General features: G+C 35.1%; 1 protein-coding gene across 1 annotated transcript; it reads right to left on the bottom strand.

Moving 5' to 3' along the window:
* Positions 1-5,243: 5,243 nt before the first annotated feature.
* avpr1ab (arginine vasopressin receptor 1Ab) lies at positions 5,244-10,955 on the bottom strand. Its single transcript, XM_056455984.1, has 2 exons — positions 9,868-10,955; positions 5,244-8,489 (listed from the first exon to the last, which is right to left on the bottom strand). The coding sequence occupies exons 1-2, from the start codon at positions 10,733-10,735 to the stop codon at positions 8,125-8,127; spliced, it is 1,233 nt and encodes a 410-aa protein (XP_056311959.1). The 5' UTR covers positions 10,736-10,955; the 3' UTR covers positions 5,244-8,124.
* Positions 10,956-24,448: the final 13,493 nt, after the last annotated feature.

Raw genomic sequence — 24,448 nt, 5'->3', positions numbered from 1 at the left:
TTAGCAGACAAGAGTGAAGGGAGGGTGTCGCGGACAAAATATTAGGCCCCCTAATAGTAACTCCTGGGGGCCCCTAAAGTGTGTGGGCCTAACCAACCCATCCCCCCCACTCCAGCGGCACCCCTGGTAACATATATTTATTTTTTAAATTAACAATTTGATGGCTATATTGCGTCTTAAATGCCTTTTGCTCAAAAACAGACACTTTAACTTCGAAATATAGTTGTGCTACGGCTGAGTTGGTGCTTTTCTTGAGAAATAATGAGGGCAAACATGCTGTGTGGGTGAGATATGGAGATATGAGGAGAATATGATGCAGACAGCTGGAGAGAAGGCATTAGGAGACATGTAGGAGAATTATAGACACATAAAGGTTGTTTTCATCATTCAGACACAGGAGGACTTCCAGTCTTCTATTTTGGATGCTTCCACCATTAACCGCAAACTAAACTTCCTGTCTCAAACAATACACTCACTTTCCTTCCTGGCAACCAATTTAACGTATTGTTTAAGTTCGAGCACTAGCTATAGGACAACAAAGGATTCATCCAAAGCTGATTGTGTTTAAAATAAGTACAGTTCTTTGATATCCTTGAAAGACTCGTTTAGTGTTGGGTCAGTTGTTTTCCCGGTGTGAAATTTAGTTTATTTTTATCCCTTGAAGGATGATCAGAGATGCTTAGAGAAAGAAATAATGAGGAATGTTGGAAAAACAGCCATTGACTTCCATTGTATTTTTTGTTCCTACTATTTTTTCCCAACATTTTTCAGAATATCTTGTTTTGGGTTCAACAAAAGAAAGAAATACTTATATGTTTAGAACCACTTGAGTGTGAGTGAATGATGAGGAAATGTTCACTTTTGGGTGAAGCACTAAATGGGAGTAAAAATTGATGTTTGTAAAACTCAGCGTTTGTTATTTCATTTATTGATCAATTCTAGCAAGGAATGATAACTTGATATAGTTGAGTGATAATATTTTATAATAATAATTGGTGTTTAATAATTAGCTCCTAATAAGTGTTTAATAATGTTTAATTATTAAATTAGGATTTTGAGTGTCTTAGAGTAAACTACGAGTGCTGAGAGTTTCTTAGAACTTGCATTTTAAAATGCAACGCATGCCAAACACCTCTCCAAGTGTGTAATGAATGTGCTTCATAAATCTGTTGTCAACTAAAAATAAACATTTAAAAAAAGTTTCCATAATTGCATTTTTGCTATTTAAAATGCGTTTTATGGTCTGTTAATTTTAGTTATAGGCCTTTTTTGTAAATGTTAGGCATGCACCAGAATTAATATGAGGAGAGAAGCTTAAGTCTTGTACTTCACCTGAACTTATCTAACCTTTCTTTGCCTTTCAGGAGCATGTGAGGACATGGCAATTACTGCGAACCCAATAAAATCAAGGAACTGACAGCGCTGGAAACATCAGAGACTAATGTAAGTTAGCATGTTCGAAGAAAAGTGACACATTAATGAAATACTCCATAAATAGGCCTCCCCCTCGATTTAATTAAAAAGTGACAGGAACATTCAAAAATAGATATTTTTAATTCTGCAATACATTTTGCTTCCTAAAATTAATATTTTCACTAGTAAAACTTCTAATGCAACAATGTTTTACCACAAAATCACATAAAAAATTCTGTTCTGTAAACATTTTCATTGTATATTTAATTATAGTGTTCTGCAGAGAGTTCACATTAAAATAGCGCACATTTTGTTGCAGTCTCCTAATGTATATCCCAATTAAGTGCATTTATATTTGTGTGAGTGTACCATACCTGCTTTACTGGAACCTCCTGGCACTGTGTTGTGTATTTAATGTCTTTTAAAGTCCACATGGCCCTCTTCATTATTAGATTTGCTTTCTAAAAAACCAAGAACCTTTCCTGTTTGACTCATTGACAAGGCAGGCTTTTCCCGTCCACAACATTTAAGTTTAAGAGATGAGCCTGATATTACCTGTCAATTGGGTTACAATCCCATAATAAAACGCTGATTGCTTTCCAGTAGCGTTCGGATCCGAAGACCAAACCCGCATTATGTGACAAGATCATTTGAGACCCGGCTTAGCCTGAACGTACCTGTTGATAAGGCTGGGCTTGGGAGATCGGAGCCACTGGGGTTTTCATTTTAGGCAGATAAGAGAAAGCTATGAGAGATATGAGGAGAGTTTAAACGTAAAACCGCACTGAGATTGAAGCAGATGTAAAGGATCACGCTTTCACATGCAGAGCGCTGCGTTATGCCAGATATTCTCACACTCACACATTAGTGGACCTGAAGAGGACCCCCAAAACACACTTAAGATGGCATCACGTTTTAGAGCAATATCAAATCAAGTAGTGTTTGCTTTAAGTAAATGTAGTATAAGCATAGGTTTCATTTACATCCAGCCATTTAGAAGGTGTTTTTAATGTGTTTTTTTATGTTAAGCCAGATTTTCTCACACTCACACATTAGTGCGCTTGAAGTGGACACCCAAAACACTTAAAATGTCATTGCATGTAATTGCAATATCAAATCTAGTAGTGTTGGTTTAGTATTAGCATAGATTTCATTTACATTTAGCCATTTAGAAGATGCTTTTTAATGTTACACCAGATTTTCTCACACTCAGATTAGTGGGCACCCAAAACACACTTAAAAATGGCATAGCATAAATAGCAATATCAGATCAAGTAGTGTTTGGTTTGAGTAAAGGTAGTATTAGCATAGATTTCATTTACATGTAGCCATTTAGAAGGTGGTTTTAATGTGTTTTTAAATGTTACGCCAGGTTTTTTTACACTCACAAATTAGTGGTCCTGAAGAGGACACCCAAAACACACTTAAGATGACAACACATTTTAGAGGAATATCAAATCAAGTAGTGTTTGCTTTAAGTAAATGAAGTATAAGCATAGGTTTCATTTACATCTAGCCATTTAGAAGGTGTTTATGTGTTAATGTGTTTTTTATGTTAAGCCAGATTTTCTCACACTCACAGATTAGTGGGCCTGAAGTGGACACCCAAAACACACCTAAAATGATATAGCATAAATAGCAATATCAAATCTAGTAGTGTTTATTTTAAGTAGATGCAGTATTAGCATAGATTTCATTTACATTTAGAAAGTGTTTTTAATGTGTAATAAGCATCATATGCAATTTATTAAACAAAAGACTTCTGTTATTGTGACTTCTGTTTTCCCAATCTTGAGTTAAAGTCTTGCAATTCAGATTTTGCATCTATAAACATCTAGATACAAAAGATGCACCTGGAGAAATGCAATTCTGTGCAAAAAAAAAAGTCTGAATTGTGAAGTATAAACTCAGAATAATAGGTCAAATTTGCAAGATGTAAACTTGGAATTGCAATTTTGTTGTTGTTGTTGTTTTTTGTTTTTAGAATTGTGACTTTACGCTCATAATTGTGAGTTTGTATATTTCATTATTGAGCCAAAACTGTTGGATAGCCTTTAAACATGCAGTTAGGAAAAATAAAATTGTTAAAAAAAAAAACAGTTTAAAACACAAAAAATATCTCTACATTTTCAGTCAGAATTTTGAGACCTGAAATATTCAAATGGTCATTTCAGAATTTTGAGGATTGTATCTTGCGGTTCAGATTTTTTTTCCCACAGAAATGCAATTTTGTATCTTGCAGTTTCCAGAATTATAATATTGCAAATGAGGAAAATAGTCACAGTTCTGAGGGAAATAAATTATCATAATTGTGCGATGTAAACTCAGAACTCTGAGGAAACAAGTCAAAATTGCAAGATATAAGAAGAATAAAAGAAAAGACAAATATAACTGACATCTCACACTGTAACAAATGGTTTATGCAAACAAAACCTCATTAACTTTGTTTGTTTTTTCTGTAGAAATAAATGCTATGATGTTTTATACTTCTAATATAAATTTTATCTACATCCAACATTTCCTGAGCAATTTTTAGCATTTTATTTCAATGTTATTCTTGGGGTTTTTCAGTGAAAAACTGGTACATTTTATTTACTGACAATGTAGATGCCCAAGATGCTTGCATTTTTAGTTTTCTCTAACTTATATTGGCAGTCAGCATAGAGTGTTATATAACATTTTAAGCAGGAGAAGCTGAAGTTTCAGTCTTTATCCTTAAAAATTCCAATTTAACATTTTTATGACTAAAAAAAGTGACATTTTACAGAATTTTAAGAAAAACGACTAAAATATGTAGCATTTTCCACAGCTACCACTAACAAAATCTCTTGAAGTTTGTTTTTGTTTCTTTAGAAAGTCATGCTAGGATGTTTTATATTTCCAACATACATTTTGTCTACATCCAACATTCCCTAAGCAAGTTAAAAACAATTTATGTCAATGTTATTCTAAGGCATTTTTCAGTGGGTAAAACTGGTGCATTTTATTTACGGACAGTGTAGATGATCAAAATTTCTGGGAATGAACTAAACAGAAAGATTGTTCCATAATAACAGAAAACTGAAGCAAGTTTGACTTTTTCCAAACAATATATTTTCAGTGACCATGAACAGTATCCTCCCCACTAAAAAACACAAGAATTGTGTTGTTTGAGCTCATTTTAAATAAGTAGTTTGAACAAACAGTAAAGATATTAGTTTGAGTGCAGAACAGGTTTTTTTTAGTGTAAACTGAGTTTGCAAATTGCAATTTTGAGTGAGAAGAATATCAGATGAACTTCTATAAAGCCAATAAACTTTCAGCTACAAGAAAAAGTTGCAATGTCATAGTTGCTGCACCTCTTTTGTTTTTATCTTATGATGAAAACCACAAGTAAAGTCAGTCCTGAAAAAACAGCAATGTTTGCCTGCAGATGCCGCTTGCTGTGCTATTGTGTTATGTAACGTAATGAAACTGATACATTAGCCGTTATTAAGTTATGCTGTGTAATTAAGCGCAAATGAGTCACTCCGTATAATATATCTGTGACTATATGTAATAAGAGGTCATTCTAGTTTTTCGTTATGCAACCGGGATTGCAGACACTCGTCACCACAGTGGAAAATTACTCCCACAGCTCACCAGGGCCGTCGAAATAACTTAATTAAGTTTATATTCCATCCTTCTTTGATCTCGGTGCCATTATTACTAACGTAATCTGGAGGAGACGTGCCAATCAAACGTATTTTTGGGCCTGTGTATTATAATGATAACTGCTGATTTGATAACCAAGCCAGTTTGCTTATATGTTGTAACTCATGCACACAGACTCATGGATGGTTTGTGATGTTTATTTGCGATATTTGTATGTATGTACAAGTCTTTGACACAACAAACATTACAATTTTTCTTACAAATTACGAACACCAGACAAGCAGATTTGGATATTTTGATATGTTTGTTGTGAGCAACTTTATAACACTGAAATGTACACACACACACGTTACACTTTTACTCCCAAACAATATAAAAAAAAACACATGACTAAATACTTTACTAATATACAGTAAACACTACAGTGTTTTTGAACCATACTATGGTAAATAATTGAATTAATTTGTTTTGGTTATTCTATAGTTGCTATGGTAACTCAACAAATATAGTAACATAAACAATTGACCCAATACTTTAGTTTTCTACAAATATAGAGTATATTATATTACTCTATATATTTACTCAATAATTAACTTAATTCTGTTTCTGTTAGTTAATTGGGGCAGCACGGTGGCTCAGTGGTTAGCACTGTTGCCTCGCAGCAAGAAAGTCGCTGGTTCGAGTCCCAAGTGGGCCAGTTGGCATTTGTGTGTGGAGTTTGGGTGCTCTGGTTTCCCCCACAGTCCAAAGACAAGCACTATAGGTGAATTGGATGAACTGAATTGGCTGTAGTGTATGTGCGTGGGTGTGTGTGTGTGTGTGTGAAGGCAAGTGTATAGGTGTTTCCCAGTACTGGGTTGCGGCTTGAAGGGCATCCGCTGTGTAAAACATATGCTAGAATAGTTGGCGGTTCATTCCGCTGTATCTACCTCTGATAAATCAGCGACTAAGCCGAAGAAAAATGAATGAATGAATAAGTCAACTTAATTGCTTCATGTTGTCGCAACACAAATCAGTTTGTGTAGAACCCAGCATTTTGTACAGTGTACTGTACTAAAAACTAAAGTACTACTGTATTTATTACAGATTATCAGTTCACTACAGTATAGCATTCAATAACAAAGGGTAAATGCTCCAGTATAATACTGTGTACTACACTGTACTACACTCTCAGAAATAAAGCTACAGGAGCTGTCACTGGGGCACCTTTTAAAAAGTAACATATTTGAACCCAAATAGTCCACAGTGGTACCTAAAAGGTGCATATTCGTACCCAAATGTAACTAAAAAGTACCTTCAGGTACCAATATGTACCTTTTGAAAAGGTACTGCCTCAGTGACAGCTCCTGTACCTTTATTTCTGAGAGTGTACAGTATGGTTCAAAAACACTTTAGTAATAACTATAAATTACTATAGTATTTGTTTCAAGAGCATCACATTATCGTTGTAAACGAATAAGTCACAGACTATAGTCATAAAGGAAGGTTCAACACAACATGTAAACTGTAACATTAAAGAATCAACACATTTATTTCAGTAACAAAAAGCCATTTTCCATCTGTCTTTGCAGTAGAATCACTTTCCTCTGCTGTCTTGCATTAATTTGCCATGTTTAGTAAGTCAGGCCCCAATATACAGTAGAAGTCTGAATTATTAGCCCTCCTGTTTATTTTTTTTCCCAATTTCTGCTTAACGGAAAGAAGTTTTTTCAGCACATTTCTAAATATAATAGTTTTAATTACTTATTTCTAATAACTGATTCCGTTTATCTTTGTCATGATGATTTTTCAAGATACTAGTATTCTGCTTAAAGTGTGCATTTCAGGCCCGTAGCCAGAGGGGGTTCGGGTGGTTTCAAAGACCCACCCGTAATAGACAAAGGTCCAGAATTTGTCCCATACATGCGCTCATTTGTCCAATTTTGACTGCCATGCCATCATGAATAGTGAAAATAACCCATCAAAAAAGCAACCAAGGCTTTAAGACCTAGCAGAATCCTCTGTTGGCTGTCACTTCAGTGTGACTTGAGCTAATCAGTTTTATCCAGTGCAAACAATTATTTTTCATTAGTCCAACATCCAGCTGTGCAAGAAAACATGCAATCTGATGTAAGTAAAGTCTTCCTTCGCTACTGTATTGTTTTAAATAGAGAAAACATTTTACATGTAACTTTTATTATAAATCAGGGACCTTACTCTTGAAGCAAATAATGACCCATATAAAGATTCAATCAAATACTATTTTGCCATTTGTTGTTATCCATGAATTTTCAAATTGACTTTTTTTTTACAAGAGAGGCTATAAAAAACATGAAGCTCTACATTATTATGTTGTAATTTTATTATTCAAATGTCCAATTTCTGACTAAGGATAGTTGAATGTGCTGGCCAGTTTGTTATTTGCCTAATAAATGACAATAGACTGCAGTTTTTAATTTAAAACTTTAACAGATTCCTATTTTTTCCTAATGATTTATCATGTAATAAATTAGTATTTTAAAAATTAGTATTTTTTCATATTTCTTAAATCTAAATCTTTTGGAAATATTTTTGGCTCATCAAAAAGTGTAGTTATGATAACCACTTAAGCTAAAAATAGTGCTTAAAATGTCACTAAAATGCATTTAAATCTAAAAATAAAATAGAAAATGAGGCAAATAACTGAAACTAGTCCAGTTTTTGAGAAAAAAGAACCACCCCTTTCACCAGTCTGACTACAGGCCTGCATTTACAGGCTTAACTAAGTTAGGTTAATTAGGCAAGTCATTGCATAACGACGATTTGTTCTGTAGGCAATCAAAAACTAAATATTGCTTAAGGGGGCTAATAATATTGACCGCAAAATGGTTCTAAAAAAATTCAAACTGTTTTTATTCTAGCTGAAATAAATCAAATAAGACTTTCTCCAGAAGAAAAAAGATTATCGGAAATACTGTAAAAAATTCCTTGCTCTGTTAAACAGCATTTGGGAAATATTAAAAAAACGATTTCAAAAATTCACAGGAGGGTGAATACTTTTGACTTCAACTCTGTACATTTATTTTAATGTCTTTTTTTATAACTCATCCCACATGGCTCCTAGGACTCCATAGGCACGCTCTGACTTGATTTGCGCGAACAGTCAAAATGCAAACACTGACTGGATTTGCGGGAATAGTCTAGGCCTATCGACTGACTGGACTTCCGGGAGTTGCACGGGTCTTTCCAGGAGTCGAAGCCATCTTTGGCGCGGACAGCAGTCAGCTTGGACAGGAGTGTGTTCCTCCTGATGCTGCTGTCCGAGTCCTCTTTGTGCAGTGTGTTTTGGGGTTTGTTCCAGCATGGGAAACACCCTAAGAAGTCATGGAGAAGGTGGCCACTGAACAGCATGTAGATCCACGGGTTGCAGCAGCTGTTGAGGCTCGCCAGCAGGGCTGAAAGGGTCACCGCTGCATTTTCTGAATCTGAAAACGACAATCATGGATAAAGGAGTTCAGAAGTTGTTCAAAGATATTGCAGGATGAACTTTAGTGTTACTAATGCACTTGTTATGATCAAGCAATAACGCCTACTTGAATTGAAATCTGATTTAAATGGATAGTTCATCCAAAATTAGAAAATGTATGGTGTTTACACAGCCCCACGAGATTCTTTCTTTTGTTGAACACAAAAGAAGATATTTTGAAGAATGTTGAAAGCTGTAAACATTGACATCCATAGTAGCAAAAACAAATACCATGGAAGTCAATGGTTAGAGGTTTTCATCATGCTTCAGAAGATCTTTGTTTGCATTCAACAGAAGAAAGAAAGTTTTTAAGGGTATAAGTAAATGATGACAGTATTTTTATTTATTAGTTTTGGGTGAACTATCCCATTAGATCGTTATCAAATAATAGGATATTGATTATTTGAACATGTTATTTTAAATATTTGATGAAATTGCTATTGCTAGATCTGTCTTTTAAGATGTGAATTTCTTCAAAACATTAGGTAATCATTCGTTTTTCTTGATGCACAGTATGTTTTGAGATAAGAAGACGCTTCAAGGAAAGAAATATTAGCTTTATGTAACGCACATTATGTAATGGTACAGTATAAACACTGATAATAATGAAAACAGTAATACAATACCCTTATATCCTGTAATCTCGAAGGAATGCTAATGGAATTTTAAAAAAGACTCTGAGAGGCTGATAAGATCTTCTTGGATCAAGTGAAATTCTAGAGAAAAAAATATCTTATTTGATTCTTATAGGATTTTGATTTGGTTTCATTAGGAGAGGGTCCCAGTTTTTTTCTTTAAAGCAGTTTCATTAGATTTTCCCCATTGCACAAAAATTAACCATGGTTTTAATTTAGTAGTATTGATCGTGTTTTAAGACATATACTAACACTATAGTCAGGGTTAAGTTATATGGTAACTTAATTTAACTTCGTTTTTGTTTTATCTCTCTCTGTGTGTGTGTCTGTGTGTGTGTGTTGGGGGGGGGGGGGGTGCTGCGGTTGCTTGGTTAATATCATAATTACTTTCCTAATTTGCTTTAAACCCTGTATTATGGGCTAATTTTAATTTACGGGATTTTAAGCCCTTTATCTGGTGTATTAAAATAGTGTTGTTGATTTTAGCATATACATATGTTTCAGCAACATTTAAAGTAACTACAAACGTCAGATAAGAATACTCAGAGTACGTGAATTACATGTTAATGTGTTTGGAAAGAACTTTTCGCGTCCTGAAATTTGGATAATAAAATCGACTTTTAAAAGTTGCCATTTATAAGCGTAATATTGTGTTTAAATATGTGTGCACATGTAATCTGCGTGATACTATGGGGAACTTACCATCCCAGGAGAAGTTTTCATCCCAGACTGACCACATTTGCACGGTGAAGAACGGAGCCCAGCACACAATGTACGCCAAAACAATCACGAATGTCATCTTGACCGTGCGCAGTTTGGCTCTGGAGATGATGGTGACGCTGCTGACGGACGCCTTTCCGATCATCCCGCTCTTGGTGTTGTGCGCGGCGCCTCGCTTCGTCTTGCACTTGAAGTTCTTCCAGATACTGTGGCAGATGAACCCGTAGCAGATCATGAGGATGACCACCGGGATGAGAAAGATGCCCACGGTGATCCAGGTGATGTAGGCTCGGATGCCCCACGGCTCGATGAAGTGTCCCCAGCAGTCATACACATCCGAGCCGTTCTGGATCTCGCTCAGAGAGAAGATGAAGTACTGAGGAGTGCTGAGCAACAGGCTGCAGAGCCAAGTGGAGCAGATCATGATGTACGCGCGCCGCGTGGGCTGCTGGAGGGTTTTCAGAGGGTGGCATATAGCGATGTAGCGGTCCAAAGTCATCATCACCATCATGTAAGTAGACGCGAACATTCCCAAGACCTGGAGATGCTTGACAATCCGGCAAAGGAAGTCAGGTCCGTAAAACCTGTAGGTGATCTCCCAGCAGAGCTGTGGGAGAACCTGAAAGAAAGCCACCACCAGGTCCGCGAGGCTCAGGTGCTTGATGAACAGGTGCATGCGCGAGCTCTTCTTCTTGGTGTTGTGCATGGCCAGCAAAACGCACAGATTTCCGACGACCGCCACGAGGAAGGTGACGCTCAGGACCGTGATCTCCATTTTGGCCACGTCTTCGTTCCTCCCGAACGGGTCGGTGATGTTGTTTGCCGTGATTTGGTTCGACGTGTTGCCCATGGTTGGGTTTGGAAACGAGCTGTGGTTCTCATGCGTAAAGACGCGAGCGCGCGGTCAGGTATGCGGAGATGCGCGCGCTGCGCCGTGCTTCATTGCGCACGGAAAACTCGTGCGTAAAAGACAGCCGATGAAGAGTCCTCAGTTAAAATAGACAGGATTGATGCATTATTGTTTCAAAGACACGAGTTGTACCACATAAGTGTGTCTCTGTTGTGGTGATCTGACGCACAAAGGTCAGGAAGATTGTCTGACAAGTGTTGACAAGCATTCCTTAAATCCAGCCCCCACTGAAGAGGCTGGAAAGCTCAAGAGCCGCCCCTTCCCTCTCCCCAACTGCACGCCCATAATCAGTAAGATATATAACATTACAAGTGGATGTAGGTACGAGCGGCGCGCGCTCTCATTGGAACTATTTGTGCGCCAATAATGCATGAAATAAAATGCAGATATGGCCTTTAGTAATTATTATTAGCTTTATATGAAACAATAAATTGTTTTAACCATTAAAAAAAGATTGAATGACCTTTAATATATGCACGAATATTTATACTAATAATAATCACATTTTCCCCAGACATGATAGTATCCAAGTGACGTGTAGTTAGTAACCCCCTGAAATAATCAATAATTTCATATTATTATTAATTATAATCAATAATAATAATTAAAAATATCAATAAAATTATGAGAAAGTAACATGTATACCGCATTAGCATATTTATGCAATCATAACAATTCAGTTGACCATTTTAAACTTTTACTATCATACATAAAACCCCTTACACAACACTGACATGGATATTGACATACAAGACAAAAAACATAAGAATATTAGAAAATCCACAATCTTATTTTTGGATTAAAATGTCATCCAAAATGATTTTTCAATACTAAAACTGCTATATATTTTAAGGGTGTTTGGCAGCAGCTCTTGTTTGCCTCTTGTTTATTAGCTACGTGATTGTTGGTAATGACAGAAGGAAAAAACTCCATAAATTCCCTAATTTGATCCAGTCATGTTGGAAATACAAATGCCATATAGCTGAAGGAAAATCTATTTAGTTTGTGCCACACACTTAAGTCTTAATGGAGTGGTGTCATCTGGCAGGTTTACAGGCAGGTACTTGTACACTCTGATTTATACCAAGGTTAATGTGCGCAGGCAGAAAACAGCAGACATTTGGATCTAATATAGTCTTATTGGCATTACTCGCGCCCTGTGTTTATGAATAACTAGCCAGAAAACATTACATTACACAGACACCACACTGCGCAGTCCCTTTTATAAAGTTTCTTCTTGTTTATACACAGTTGAAGTCAGAATTATTATCCCCCCTAAATTATTACCCCCTGTTTATTTTTCCCCCAATTTCTGTTTAACATGGAGGATTTTTTTCAGCATATTTCTAAACATAATAGTTTTAGTAACTCATTTAATACTGATTTATTTTATTTTTGTCATGATGACAGTAAATAATATTTGACTAGATATTTTTCAAGACACTTCCATACAGATTACAGTGAAATTTAAAGGCTTAACTAGGTTAATTAGGGTAACTAAGCAGGTTAGGGTAATTAGGCAAGTTATTGTATAATGATGGTTTGTTCTGTAGACTATCGAAAAAAATATAGCCTAAAGGGGCTAATAATATTGACCTTAAAATGTTTTTAAAAAATTTAAAACTGCTTTTATTCTGATCGAAATAAAACAAATAAGACTTTCTCCAGAATAAAAAAATATTATCAGACATACTGTCAAAATTTCCTTGCTCTGTTAAACATCATTTGGGAGATATTAGAAAAAGAAAAATTCTTCAACTGTATATATACAAACAGACTGCTCACTTGAAAGTAAAATACTGTATAGATATTGTACTTTATCATTTGTAATAGCCTATAAAGAGGCTAAAATGATACTTTAGTAACATTTTTACTCTGCATTTTGGCTTAAAACATACTCGAGTGAAAGGAGTTACTAATAAATGTAACATAGCAAAAATGATGGAGAAGGTTTTATCAGAAGTTGGATGAAGGGGGAAATTAAACCAATGTTTTAAACCAAAATATTCATCTAGTTTTTTAAGTTCACATAGTTTTTTTTACATTATTTTCAGTTATTCAAAATAGCTGTGCATTATTTTGGGCATTTACATCTTTATAATTTCATTTATCGTTATGATTTTTAGCTGCATTCATTCAAATAGCATACATTTAGTATGCAAAAATGGTTATTATATTCAACTTGAAATATTTCATCTGTGTTTCCTTTCAAAAACCTGTGTATTTTTCATCACTAATTTTTATTGTATGAAGAATAGCTTCACTCGGGACCTTCAGTATGTCAATGCTCACATCAAAACCCATCATTTTGTACCTTTTTTGTATATGTATGTATGTATGTATGTTTGTATGCATGTATGTTTGTATGTATGTATGTATGTATGTATGTATGTGTATCTCGATTGAATGAATGTTATCAGTGGTTATCATATCAGCTGATAGATATGGGTCAGTAGGGGCCTTCTGCACCCACTGGTTGGCTCAGAAGGCTGTTATCATCCATTCATATGGTTAATCAGCTATATATCACATACGGTTGTGGCCGGAAGTTAGCGAGAATTATCTATAATTTGTAACAAATTTCCCAGTAATTGTATTTTATTAACATCTACCCCTACACCAACCATAAACCCAACCCTCACGGTAATGTAAAACTAGATCTGGAGTCTTCTCTATTAGTATAGCTGATAAACCACGAGAATTATTATTATTATTTATTAAATTTTCCATTAATTGTATTTTATTAACGTCTACCCCAACCCTAAATTGAGTCTTCTCTTAGAATAGCTGATTAACTATGTGGATGGATGATAACAGCCTTCTGAACCTACTAGTAGGTGCGGAAGGCCCCTACTGGCCCATATCTATCAGCTGATAACCACTGATAATGCTCATTTAGTCGAGTGATAATATTCGAAGCGGGTGACAAAGAAATACAGTTTAAGGTAGAATGAGCATATGAAATCTAAAACACACATTGATTTTGGTTTAAATGCATATTATGTACACCTAATTGCACTTTTTAAACGATATTTTCCATCAAATTTCAGCTGCAGTGATGAAGCAGTTGCTGGTTTTGATGAGGCAGATGTGGTCACTGTGAAGCAGAGATACTGACACAGGTTTGTGCACAATATTTAATTTCCTCTTGTCATGCTTAAACATGTATAGAAAGCTAGTCTTGGAAATGATGATGGAGCTGAAGATCTCTAGTTAAAGTCTGAGAGCAGTAAATGAGGAGCAGGTGCTTCATTACCCATGATTCACTGCTACTCACACTTTTACTCATGAAGGCTGATTTTGCCGGAAGCACAGATGAATTTAAGAGGTTCTCATGTCAAATCGACATTTGCAAACGGCTTAGGCATTTAATGGCTTATTAAAACTCTGCATGGCTTTTAGTGCGAGCTTTTTTTGGGACATTTTTCACTGAGAAAAAAAAAAGTTAATAAATTTGGTGTAGGATTTATTCATTCTGAAATTGCAGAATTAAACATTAGGCATGGGGCGATAACAGTTTTCAAGGTATACCGCGGTTTGGAAAAGTTAAGTTTTTAAAACCACCAAAATTTTCTGCTGTACCATTCCTATGGTATATGTACAATTTATTGTTTGCATTTTTTATGTTTGTTTTTTAGGACAACAGTATCTCCAGCAGAAAAGTTATCCAATGATGCTGTTTTAAATTGTGAAGAAATCAGTGTTTTTGAAACTAATGAAGACAGCAGAAGTCAATGATACATTTAAGTTATTTAGCCTGACTTTACTGCTCCAAAATATTTCCAATGTTTCTTGAAATAAAATATATCATGTTCAAATGGGGGAAAAGTTGCTGTTTTTCACCCAGACATTCAAAAAGAATATATTTTAGAGCACAAGACTGTGAAACTGTGATATTTTCTCCAAGGTTACCATAACGTCAGAATCTTATACCGGCGCATGCCTATTAAACATATAGTTTTGCAATAGAGACTAAAATAGTGTGTTCTTGTAATACATATTCAATTATTTTTAATCTCAATTTTTCAAATGAAGTTCAATGCATTTACATTTAAATAATGAACATATAATTGATAATATATATATATATATATATATATATATATATATATATATATATATATATATATATATATATATATATATATATACCCACAGTATATAACTTCAGAAAACATTTTCATTTAAGAAAAAAGGTAAAAGGTAAGACAACAAATAAAAACGAAATTTTAAGCATACAAAATCATACTTGAATAACCATACAGGTAATTTATAATTAAATATGTTGTGTTTATATGCATTGAAAATAGTAAATTACAAAAAAGCAAGTAATACACTGATTTAAACATTATATTTTTTGATAAAAAAGACTAAAATAGCATTTTTGGGGGATAACACATAACACAATCATTTATTTAAATAAAATAAAATAGAAATTTATTATAAATCAATTTAAAAATATATATATTTTATGAAATTGATCAAATACAGTGTATATTTTGCTATTAAAATCAACAAATTACACAAAAAATACACAAAATGCCAAGTAACACATTTAATTGAAGATTGTTATTCACAAAAATACCCCAGTAATCTTAGTTTTATTTATATATTAAAATAAAAACACTTTTGTTCCAGCATACATGCATTTAACAATACAGGTATTTTTCATTCATTCATTTTCCTTCAGCTTAGTCCATTTATTCATCAGGGGTCACCACAGCGGAAAGAACCGCAAACTTATCCAGCATATGTTTTACACAGCCCTTCCATCTGCAACCAAGTACTGGAAAACACCCATACACACTCATTCATACATACGCTGCAGCCAATTTAGTTTATTTAATTCACCTATAGTGCATGTCTTTGGACTATGGCTGAAACCGGAGCACCCGGAGGAAACCCACGCCAACATGGAGAGAACATGCAAACTCCACACAGAAATACCAACTGTCAGGACTCGAACCAGCAACCTTCTTACTGTGAGGCGACAGTGCTAACCACTAAGCCACCGTGTCGCCTTTACAGGTATTATAATCCGAGATAACAAACCGAGATTGTTGATGACTCATCCTGCACACTGCCTTCCAATCAAAAGCTGTCTAGCATGGCAGTCTCACTCACTAATTAAATCCACAGCCAATTATAGCAAGCAGCAAATTACAGTATGTGTGCCATCTTACTGTTTAAACAGGAACGCAAACATCCATCAAACAACTTATTTTTATCAATATCTGAATTGATGTGAATAATGTTCTGAAATACTTCTCTTTTCAGACTGCACCTGTGCTGGACAAATGGGGCAAAGCATTGCTAAAACATCTTCAGAGTGTTTTTTACTGTGAACATTTGCGAAGAGATGGACCGAGCTTTCTGCTGCTTTATGGCCAGGAGGTAAGTGTTCTAAGCACTTGAAGAAGTGTTTGGTGATTTTCAGCGGGTGATTTGAGGGTGTTTCCGACATTTGTGTGGGAGAAGCTGCTCATTTGTGTCAAATGCTGATGCCCTTTTGTCTCCTTCCGCTGATGAGCCTTCATTATGGACAGACCCGATCGATTTTCAGCCTCCTGCATCTATTGACATGCACTGGAGGTTCGTTCTTAGAAGAAGCTCATTTACGTTTCTTCATTTAGCTGATGGGTTTGGTCCAAAGCAACCTGTAGATGAGGAATACAGATCAGATCTTAAAGGAGTAGTAAAATCCTGTCATCGTTTACTCAACCTTCATTTTATTTTTCAAATCTGCTTGAGTTTTTGAACAGAAAAGAAAATATTTTGAAGAATTTTGAAGAAACTGGTAGCCGATGATATCCTTGTCTTTGTCTACTATGGATGTTTATGACTAACAATTGCTTAAATGATCTTTTTTGTTTAAAGTTTTGTTGTGCTTTCACCTGGTGTCCACAATACTTTGACGTCTTTGAGTACTTTGAAAATGCTGAAGACCCTGCTTTAATGGAAATGCGGGTGTTGTGTTTCAGTATAAATGGACTCAAAATGGAGGTACTGATATCCACAATCACTCTCTGACTTTGCTGTAAAACAATTAGTCAAAATGACACTTTTTATGTTACTTTAAGCTATTTTAGTAAGTTAATCAGGTTTCAACTAAATAGTTTAAGTTATACAATGTTAAACTTAATATTTTTAGTCAGTTTGATTGATGTAAGTTGAGATGACTAGAAAAGTTAACTGAATTCAACTAGAAAATTGAAGGCAGCAAGAATTTTGTTACTCTGGACCAGTGGCGGATTTAGGCATGGGCAACATGGGCGATCACCCAGGGCGGCATTTTGCGGCACGGGGAGACAGTGCAAAACAAAAACGTGCCCCGGTAAATATTATATGTTGTCATATGTGGTCTTTTTTTGACGCTATAAGTACCAGTAGCCATTGGCTGCATCCGAAATCGCCTACTACTCAGTAGGGCCTGCATTTGAATTCGAATCGACCATTAGAAAAGTACGTTCAACAATATGAATGTGAGTAGTATGAATGGAACTCGCGGAATACTACATCCACCATTTTGTCATGATCAAGTGTCGACCCGCATCAGTTGTTTCACTTCACTCCCATTCATGAATTCTCTCGCCATGCATTATGAGATAGTTTAGCGTCCATTAGATGCAGACTTCAAAATCTCGTCGGAAGTAATAGGTCATCTGAGTACTTTTCGCCTACTGTTTTTGGAATACTATGAATTCGGACATACTACTCATACTGTGTACTATATAGTATGGAAGATTGCGATTTCAGACTCAGCCAATGACTTATATTTTATGAATCAAAGACCACAGTTTTAGCTAAAAAATACTCTTTAATGTTCTACTTAAAAACATCTTGGATGGCCTCGGTGTAAATAAATAGACTTATTTTGGGCCGACTCTCCCTTTAAGTTACCAAAAATGTTTTGCTGCCACTGTAGTCCTCCTCATTTCACAAAATCATGTGGAATATAAGATTCTTCTCATAAATATGTAGATTTTTTTTAAAAATACCACTAAGCTAAAACTTTTTTGCCTTTAATTTATTTTTAATGTGCATAAAGCATTGGGATTTCATCAAGCTGTTTGGGTTTTTGTGCATGAGGTGGTCAGCGATATAACGGTGGGCAGATTTCCGAGGTTCAGGCTGTTTGTGTGATGTTTTTAATGCCACCATTGGGTTTGGACTGAACAGGTCATTATCTCTAATGCACGCAGCTCTTGCTTTGTGTGCAGAAATTGAATTAGTCATTTTAACAATGCGCTCGCTGAATATTCGGATGCAAGTTTATAGCCATCGGAGGATTAATTATTAGCAGATGAAGTGTTGGATGGGGAGCAAGTGGGCAGAATCGGATAAAAAGAAATGAGTCCTATGAGAACACGAGGGCAATCTAATGATCATATGTACCACGTCTTCTAGCCCACATATTTTTTTTAACCTTGTTACCACAAAACAGCAGCTGTGAAGTGGACAGAACATTGGCTGTTTGTTTCACTGAAAAGAATGAAGGAAGGAGAAAGTAAATAAAAGACAATTTTAATTTCCGCTCGCTTTCACAGTTGCGCAAAAAGTTTTAATGTCCAATTTATATGCATAAGACTGCAGGCTATAGAAACGCCGGATTTTGCGATGCTGGTTGAAATTTGGGGTTAATGCACTTAGTTTGTGTGTTTTAACAATGACAGCTGTGATGCATTTGTTTGGGCGCTTGAGTCTACAAGGATTAATTATTATAGAATGCAGTCATTCAACTGGAGAGAGAGGAAAAATAGCCTTTTTTCCTTGAAAATGACAGGTGGTGTGTTTCTTTACTGTAGTAGCATGCTTAAAGCTGCCTTTTTGGAATTTATAGATGCTTCATTTGTGCTACAAACATGTATGATACCTCAGATTGTGCTCTTATATAATGTTTTAGTACCAATGTTTATAGTATTTATTAATATTTAAAATTGGCTTTCTCATTTTTTAGTTGTTTTCTTTTGTGCTTTTATCCTTTTTATTAGTTTTTCTTACTTTTACCATTTCTATTCATCTTTATTTTTATTTCAGCTTTACTTTTAGTAATTGTAATGCCTTAACTTTGGCAAAATCTTTTTTTTTCTTCTTTTTTAAGTTTACGTTTCTCAGATAAAATTAATATTTGGTTTCAATTATTGCTAATGATTTTGAAGTTTTATTTGGAGTTTTAGTATTATAATTATATCATTTATGTACTGAATTTCGTAGAATGATTTGAATTAGCATCTGTTTTTAGGTTAATTGATTTTTATTTTATTTTATGTTTTGTGATATTTAGTAGTTTTTTGTTTCTTAAATGACAGGTGGTGTGTTTCTTTACTGTAGTTGCATGCTTAAAGCTGCCTTTTATAAACTTTTTGGAATTTATAGATGCTCCATTTGTGCTACAAACATGTATGATGCCTCAAATTGTGCTCTTATATAACGTTTTAGTACCAGTGTTTATAGTATTTATTAATAATTAAAATAGCCTTTTATTTTATTTCTCATTTTACTTTAAGTTTTAGTTGTTTTGTCCTTTTTATTAGTTTTTGTTATGTTTGTTATTTCTATTTAGCTTTACTTTTTATATATTAATTATATTAATATTAATATATTTATGTTTGTGGTCATAATGTGATAAAATGTGGAAAAGTTCAAGGGGTATGAATACTTTTGCAAGCCACTGGACGTTTTATTTGAATATAAAAGCTATCAATAATTATTTAAGTATAATCTTATTGTTGTGGTTTGTATACCTGTTTGTATATATAGCTTCTATTTGTCTATTTTTATTTTTTTTTTCATGTTAGATTGGTTTATTAATCTTCCCCCCATTAGTTAGCTTTATTAGTTTCGACATTGATTCACCTGATATCCAATAATATATGAGAAATCTGATAAACTTCCAGCGAAGCCTTATCTGCAGATTTCAGATCTAGCTTTTTTCATTTTGTGAGTTCTGCTGAACATCACGGTTTGTTAACTAAAGACTTGTGAATGTAAATGATGTAGAAACATTACAGATTCTCTGTTATCATGAGGCCAAATACCAGGGGATTCCTTCGCTCTTTATCTCCCTTTCCATCATTTATTTATTGAACAAAAAGCCAGAAAGCTTGTAAGATGATTGACTCCGCGTCTAAAGAGACACTTTTTGAAAGATGTCTGGTATTTTTCCCTGTGGGCTCCAGTTGCTTTGACACAGACAGATATAAATATAGATGTTCAAAAACATGTTTCATTAAAACTCTGGGTATTTGAAGACTGACATGTCGGTCTCATTAAAACAGAGGTGAATAGAAGAAAGCCAAGAAACTATAGGCTTTAAAGGGATGGATCTTCCAAAATACTCTCATTCCCTTCATCATGATCGTTCTGTTTGTTTTGCGAGTTATTTTGAAGAATGTTCACACTAATCTTTTCCATACAAAGTCAATGAGGACTGGTGAAATTATAACCACCACAAAAGGACTGTGTGATTAATGTGCTGTATATATTCCGACTATTCTGAACACAAAGAGTAACGTTCAAAACAGAAATATAAGTTATTTATGGCAGTATTGAACATTGATTCTCATTTGCATGCTTTGTAACCTTTCATGTGTTGGCAGGTATGACTTAAAATTATGTATCACAAAACATACTTCTATTGTGTTGCTTAGAAAGTTTAGAATTAATGCCTTTTCCTAAAAAAATGTAATTTACAGTGGCTTCCAAAAGTATTTATACCCCTTGAACTTTAAATAAATTTATTTTATTGGAATAATAACAAAAAATGGCAACAAAACATGACAACGACCCTCAACCAAAAGCAAGGCTACAATGGAAGGGTGTAAAATGAAACATATTCATGATGTTGGAATGGCCCAGTCAAAGCCCAAACCTAAATCCAATCGAGAATCTGTGGCAAGATCTGAAAATGCAAGTTTGAAAATGCTAACACAACTGAGATTTTTGGGTCATTTCACAAACAAAGTAGCTGTTACTTCTGGGAAACCTGAAAATGGCATGAAGAAATCTTTTTTGGTGTCCTTATTACGGTCCAACAGATGGTGTCTTTCAATGCTTTTGAAAGAAAATGCACAGTTTCTTGGAACGTAATACTTTTGCACAACATTTTCTTCAAAGACAATGCAAACTTTTGGCGAAAAACACAACTTTTCTTTTTTGAGAAATGCAGCACTTTTGAGAGAGAGTGCAAGCTTTCTTGGGGGATAGGTTTCTTGAAGGAACCCAAGATTTTTTTTGAGAATACAATTTTTTAGCAAGACACCTTGCCGAATGCAATACTTGTGATAGAATGCAATATTGAATGTGTTTGTATTTGAAAGATAATGTGAAACTTTCTCCAAGGAACTGCAAAATGCTTATGGGTAATGCAGTTTTGTTTGGAGAATGTGGTGCTTGTGTGAGTACAAGCACCACATTCACACCACAACCACAATATTTGAACTTATAGAGTATGTACATATTGAAAAAATGCATACATTTTTGCAATATTTTGAAATATTTGTTACCAAATATCAGATTTCTATATGGGTTTATTTTTAGCACACAATACTTTTGAGAGAGAGGCAACGTGGTGGCGCAGTAGGTAGTGCTGTCGCCTCGCAGCAAGAAAGTTGCTGGTTCGAGCCTCAGCTGGATCAGTTGGCATTTCTGTGTGGAGTTTGCTTGTTCTCCCAGCGTTCACGTGGGTTTCTTCCGGGTGCTCCGGTTTCCCCCACAAGTCCAAAGACATGCGGTACAGGTAAATTGGGTAAGCTAGATTGTCCGTATTGTATGTGTGTGAATGAGAATGTATGAGTGTTTCCCAGTGATAAGGTGCAGCTGGAAGGGCATCCACTGCGCAAAACTTGTGCTGGATAAATTGCCGATTCATTCCGCTGTGGCGACCCCAGATAATTAAAGGGACTAAGCCGAAAAGAAAATAATTGAATGACTTTTGAGTCTGTCTTGGTGGGATGCAAAGTTTCTTGGAGGAACCCAATACATTTGCAAGAGATGTTTTTGTTTGTTTGTTTTTGGAGGAACAAATTTTATGTATTGCAGTTTTTCTGAGAATAATTTAAACTTTTTTGCTGGAGCATAATTATTTTTTTCAGAAAGTATCCAAAAAGATTGCTTAATTTATGGAAAAAGATTAAAATATAATTAATTCTTTAATCTCATTTTCCCATCACCATGTGAGTCTATGCAGTCCAGATGAGCTCTAAAATGGACACAATTTTAGACTGACAGATCCAGAAATGTATTTTTACTTATGATCCAGGCTAACACGCTCAACAGATATCTCCATATTTCAAACCTGGTTATACTTCAACTGTTTCTTCCTGCATCATTTATTCAGTCACAAATCTTCCCTTGCAAATTCCCCACAAATCTTTTAGAACCGTTTCTACATTCTGACCTTATAATTCCCAGTGAGTTATGTGAGCTACCGGCTGTATATTGGTATATATAAGTGACTTTCAGTCTCTGTCATCTCCATCTGCTTTCTGTCATTCTGCCTTAAAAGACCAAAATCTTATGATGGATGAAGTGATGGTCAAAGTCATCTGTCAAATATGAATCTCAACCATTTCTGACCTCTTATTCCAACTTTTACGTGCCTATGAAAGTCAAGGGGTTAAAATAGGAACGAACAAATTAAGAAAGAGGGGAGAGTTTTTAAATCACCCGTATCCAGACCCAGAATCACCAGACGACAACACATTGTCTCGATCAAAGAATTTTGATCATCATCAGGCAATCTTTTATTTTTTTATCAGGCAAAATTAATATGATTAGAGTAAATTTTAAAGTACAATACTAAAATACCTCAGGATGTGGGAGTCCTAAAACAGTCCAGTAACTAATTCAAATACAAACTCACTTGCCTAACAAAATAATCATTTCTCAAAAGAAAGAAAAAAAAAACACAGTCATTAAAGTCTCAGTCTAGCAGCCATAATATGAAGAAAGTTTATTTTCTCTTTTAGCGTTTTATTATCACACTTTTATTACCAAGGCTTTGCTCAGTGTGTCATAAAGTGATTTAACCTGTCATCAACACACATTACAAAATGCTAACTTGACCGTGTGCCTTGTTTTCATGTTTTGGATGTCATTTGTGGTTTTGTTTTTCCGGAAGTAGGCAGTCAAGTGTTGCTGATAAGCTTGAACCCTGTAGCTATTAGCATGCTAATAACATAAGCTGAGAGAATTCTGAGGCACTTTATGATACAAATCAAGACTCGAAACATAAAAACTCTGACCTGAGGTCTGGCTATAGAGACACTTAATGGTTGAAAGTGTGTAGTTAATGTAGATGCCGTGTTTAATTCAATGCTAACAAAAACAAAGCTGTGAGGCGAGTAGCTAAGCATTGTTTACACTAATAGCACTGTTCAGAGGTAGGATATAGCTATCAATATACGCATATCAATATAGCATGTCATAATTGTGACAATGTACAACTATAATTAATATTTTTACAGTATTGTGATGGTTGGGTTTACGGTTTGGGTAGATGTTAAAAATAACATTTATTAGGTTATTTAGTAAATAACATTAATAATACTCGGTACGACTACTGTTTTTACAATACAGTGATGGTTGGCTTTAGGGTTGGGGTGGGGGTAGATGTTAATAAAATACAATTAATGGGAAATCTTATAAATAATTCTCGTTAACTTCCGGCTGCAACTGTATCTGATCTAGCAACAACCCTGTTCAGACAGTAAATGTGTTGATGCAGACGTTTCTAAAATTCAAATGAAGTGAAAATCATTGGCTAGGATTATAATATGAAGGTTTATATTGAGCATCACAACATTTTATTGTGCTCCAATGATTTTCCTGTTCATTTTGACCCCTTTTGTGTCGATAAGATCGCTGAAACTGTAAATGCTGTGTTCACCAGCTGAGCTTGAAAACTTTTGTGTGTATTATTCACCAGGGAACTAAGAGGAAAAGCGCAATACAGACATGCTTTTCATAGTAACCAGGACACAAACTCACACACTTGTGTCTTGTTTTTCACAAATTGTTGTTTTTAAGGATGTCTTATCAGCAGTGCTTGGCTGTGTGACAGAAAAACATTTAGCAAAATACTGCAGTAGAGTTGCTTAGAGAGTTTCATTTTGAAACTTCCTAGGGTTTTAAAGGAGTAGCTCTGGGGAATGAAGATTTTACTCATCTTCAATATTTCAGAGTTTCTTTATTCTGTGCAGCAAAGAATTTCAGGAATGGTTTTTTTCATACTGGTAGTTTTGTGTTTTAGGGCAGCACGGTGGCTCAGTGGTTAGCACTGTTTACACACAGCAAGTAGGTTGCTGGTTCGAGTCCCGGCTGGGCCAGTTGGCATTTCTGTGTGGAGTTTGCATGTTCTCCCGTTATGGTGTGGGTTTCCTCTGGGTGCTCCGCTTTCCCCCACTGTCTAAAGACATGCGCTTCAGGTAGATTGATTAAACTAAATTGTCCTTAGTATATGTATAGTATATAGTATATAGTATAGTATAACATGTTCTCCCATGTTGGCGTGAGTTTCCTCCGGGTGCTTCGGTCTCCCCCACAGTCCAAAAACATGCGCTATGGGTGAATTGGATAAACAAAATGTGTGTGTGATTGAGTGTGTATGGGTGTTTCACAGTACTGGGTTGTGGCTGGAAGGGCATTCACTGC

This window comes from Danio aesculapii, chromosome 4 (genome assembly GCF_903798145.1).
Source record: "Danio aesculapii chromosome 4, fDanAes4.1, whole genome shotgun sequence".
Classification (NCBI taxonomy): domain Eukaryota; kingdom Metazoa; phylum Chordata; class Actinopteri; order Cypriniformes; family Danionidae; genus Danio; species Danio aesculapii.
This window is presented reverse-complemented; position numbering and strand designations above follow the sequence as displayed.